Source organism: Opisthorchis viverrini (genome assembly GCF_000715545.1).
Source record: "Opisthorchis viverrini unplaced genomic scaffold opera_v5_37, whole genome shotgun sequence".
Classification (NCBI taxonomy): domain Eukaryota; kingdom Metazoa; phylum Platyhelminthes; class Trematoda; order Opisthorchiida; family Opisthorchiidae; genus Opisthorchis; species Opisthorchis viverrini.
In genome coordinates this window covers 440,894-444,659 of record NW_008751693.1, presented here as the reverse complement: position 1 = coordinate 444,659, position 3,766 = coordinate 440,894, and the positions used below count along the sequence as shown (strand labels likewise).

The window sequence follows — 3,766 nt, the reverse complement described above, 5'->3', positions numbered from 1 at the left end:
TGAATGGCGGCTGATTTAGCATAGCAGTAGTTCGCTGCGCGTTATTAAAGTGGAGACGACAGCTAATGCATGGAGCGTGATAGCTGATTCATGCCCTATATCTTTTACAAGTCGCTCGCGTTATTTGGCTACCGAGAGCGTCGTTTCGTTTATTCGGATCTTCAGTTGTGTGTTTGCCTTACGTAAACATCGTCACAATCGGTACAAGCAGTCACTAAGCCGCAGTAGTTACGGCTTAAGAGGTCCTCTCAATAGTCTCTTCATTGTGTCCATTTGAAAAGTGGTACGAATGTTGAAACTGGAGAATACGCAACGGATGCTTTCGGAGCTGTATTGCCAGTCCGAGATCCGCATCGTGTCAGGTAATTCAAACCTCCGCCTGGCTGCGGTATCTTGGTTGAGTAGCTGAAGCTTATGTGCGATGAAATCTGCTGGATACCAGTTACTTCTCAGTGTCTGTTTAGTGGGAGTAATCTCGTTTTCGACCAAGATATGGATCTTATTCCCTCGGTGAACCAGTGTGCGAGTTACTGCTCCGGGTTTAGGTAGCAATCTGATTGCGTTGGCTTGTAGTGGGGTGTGGTTTGAAAGTGATCATGGTTCCAAGAGGGCTTGCGCTCAAGGGGAAAGCAGTCGTTCCGTTAGATGTCTTGTTTTCTACCGTGACGTGGACTTTCACTAAACAAGTGGCTGCTCATGAGCCTTTAATATGGATGGACGTAATAGACATACCACCTAGTGACTGTTGTGGGGAGGGGATTAGAAAGACGCCTGGTACAGTTCGAACATTCGAGGGAAATAAGATCACTGAAATGTGCCAGGATAGGAAAGCGTACAATATAGTTATGCATTTTTATTCGAAGACAGGAAATGATGGCTTCTATCCTTGATATATGTGATAATGTGAGGATTTCAAAAGCGATGCATATAATAGAATAGACTGGCTCGTCGTCCCACTGGTTATTCTTTGTTCGAAATCCACATTATACTACCTCTGATTGAATTTTCTTTCTCTTGTTGTTACAGATCGATCAGCTGAAAGTCCCCGAAGTATGCCTCGGGTTCGAGATATCGGATCCGGAACTTCGCGCCGCTGCCGTCGCACTACGCCTATTAAACGTTAACGAAATGCGCCGACTGCAAGATTTGGCCAATGCGGCTGTCGTACAGGTTCAAAGACTAACTGCCGATCCGAAAACGGATGAGAAACTTGGAAAAGTTGGATTCTGATTTCTACCAATAAACCCAGTTATCGCAAAACTTTTACGTTTTAAACTCATCGTTTTCCGTTCTGTTCCGATGAACAAGAGCTGTTCTTGTTTTTGACGGAACTTAATTTTTCTCCTTGCCAAGAAGACTCCGTCGTTTACCTCAAAGTAACCTAACGCAGTTCTAGAATCCGGCAACGGCTGGAGGCCTATCGTTACGATGACCTCGTTCACTTTTTGTAGCGAATGGGGTAACCGAATGATAATAACTTTGCAGCTGTGGCGCCCCTACTGTCGTGCAACTAAAGGGATGTACAATGGTTGTAGTACTGTGAGATTTCCCAAGACAAGATCAGCTGTAAGTCAGTGTTAGTTTCGAACCACTACCTTCCGATAAGTTGTTTCGCTCTATAACAGCTGAAAGACTCGTGTAATTTAAGTTATATTCTTCACTAGTTTGTTTGGAACAGTTTGATAAGGGCCGCTCGACCGAACAGTTCATCGGGAAGTGTAGACGTCGATGAGACACGGGTTTTTGGTTGGGTCTTTCAGGTACTCCTAAAACTGTGGTGTACTATGTATTCATCAATACTTTACCCCACATTGGACTCAGGAAGCATCGTTTGAGCGATTCACAACACCGCTTAAACTTCCGCAATAGACAGCTTTGAAAGCAAAAGAACAAATTCTAACGCTTCCACACGTTCATGTTTCGGCGTAGCTGAATCGTTTTTGGAGCATAGGAGTTCGCAACTCTGTACACTGGTTGTTTTGGTGTATACTCCACGGGATCTTATCCGGGTGCAGATTTGAACCATGAGCTGGCTGGCGGAGCATTTTCAGGAGATAAGTTAGATGGGGAAGGGGGGACTTCTGGACTTAATTTTTCAAATACCCATTCAGAACTCATTCTCCTGTCTGTCTGTGATAGTGGCAATTTTAATCATTTTACCCGATGAAAAATCATCATCCTTGGATTCGGGTGTTACTTATACCAACTACTGTCTCCAATGCACAGCCGTCCACCTCTAACTTCCCAGATGATTGGTAAAACTTTGGCAACCGTAGCCACCGTACATGTGCGCGGTTTGTAACTGAAGATGATGAAAAACATGACAACGCGAAGTCGTTCGTTTATCTAACCGAAAGTGCGTTGGGTATCAATATCAACAAAGCGGCGAGGTGCGCTTAAAAAGCGTACACCAGCAGCCGTTCTTGGATGCTAAGAACCGAAAGTGTACATTGTGCTCACCTTGTCCCATTCAGTGCCTCGTGTCTCAGACTGAATCTCCTGAAACTTATAGGCAACAACACAATAGTATCGCCATTAGCGTACAACAGGACTTCCGTTTCCTTAAACTAGGCTTAAGAGTAATGCGGACGTGACAGTTTTGGCCGGATAGTGCTTAACCGGTGTTTTTTCGGTTTAGGTGCTGAGCGACCAGACTTCGGAGCAATTATTAGAACTGCTGTCCGCCTTTCACGAGGCATGTGGCAAAGTACACTCATTTGTAGAATATGTCGAATTTCCTGAGCATTCTCAACTAACCTTATTATTACTATGCTATGCAAAGACAAGGTATCATTAAGAAATACTTGTGTTGTCTCATGAATATGTTGATAGGGCGGATTCACAGTCTTTGTCTCCATCCGATCGAGACCCTGTGGAGTAAATCAGTACAACGCGTACAGAGCTGCAAACCTGTACTACCTTGAAAAGGGCACTGGTAGTGGCTGTTCCGGAACAGGCTTGGAAAAGGAGTTGGTCCACACCTACCAAAATGTACCGAGGTGATTTACGGGAGTTCTGGGACAAAACAGCCATGAATAGTCGAAAGGATTCTCTCGAGAAGGAAGCATGGATTTGTTCCTACAGACGATACACCCATTTGTCAGTTCATTATATACTTACACTGGTTAATGAAAACAAACGTAAAATGTGGGTTTGTTTTCCGTTCAGATGCGCCGTTTGCTTACCAAAAATCACTCATTCTTATTAGGTAGCATCGTAGTTATGATGAAAACCATGGATGACTGTTGTGTATTGCTAAGCGGACAATAACCCGATAATTTAATATGGAGTGTGCACACCGGGTAAACTGCACCACCCGGTTGTTGGTTGTACTGTGTGAGCCATGTTACTCAATGCGTTCAAATTCAATTAGCTTAAGAAGTGACTCGAAGAGAGAGCAACATAGTTGGACTGTTTCCAGCCATGCCGCATTCGACTTTTACGAGGTTTCGCATCTTCAACTGAGTTATCATATTAGTTAGTTAGCCTCGAATCATCATCATCATCGACAGCATGACATCAGTGTTCAACACCGATGCTTCACTGCCGTACAACCATGACTTATTTGAAAGCCTTATTGTAAAGAAAAGAATAAAGGTGGATGGGGGAGGGACTTAGTGCTAGCTTAACACAATCATTCCGAGGTGCCTACACCTCCAGACATTCACTCAGGCAATCTGGACAACTGACAAACTGACAACAAGAACGCCACTGACATCGGTTGGCAGCCATATCTTGTAGTGCCTCCAACCAGGCACAGTGAGGA

At 44.3% G+C, this 3,766-nt stretch overlaps 2 protein-coding genes across 2 annotated transcripts in view; one reads left to right on the top strand and one right to left on the bottom strand.

The window, feature by feature from the left end:
* The window catches only part of T265_02822 (hypothetical protein), a gene marked incomplete at both ends in the record, with an annotated part of 6,109 nt that extends 4,699 nt beyond the window's left edge, over positions 1-1,410 (top strand). Inside the window, one exon of the mRNA XM_009167166.1 lies at positions 1,027-1,410. Coding sequence (XP_009165430.1) covers positions 1,027-1,230 — 204 coding nt within the window. The remainder of the gene's footprint in view (positions 1-1,026) is intronic.
* Positions 1,411-3,482: 2,072 nt separating this feature from the next.
* The window catches only part of T265_02820 (hypothetical protein), a gene marked incomplete at both ends in the record, with an annotated part of 39,658 nt that continues 39,374 nt past the window's right edge, over positions 3,483-3,766 (bottom strand). The window contains 2 exons of the mRNA XM_009167164.1: positions 3,483-3,573; positions 3,653-3,734. Of these exons, the coding sequence (XP_009165428.1) occupies positions 3,483-3,573; positions 3,653-3,734 (173 nt within the window). The remainder of the gene's footprint in view (positions 3,574-3,652; positions 3,735-3,766) is intronic.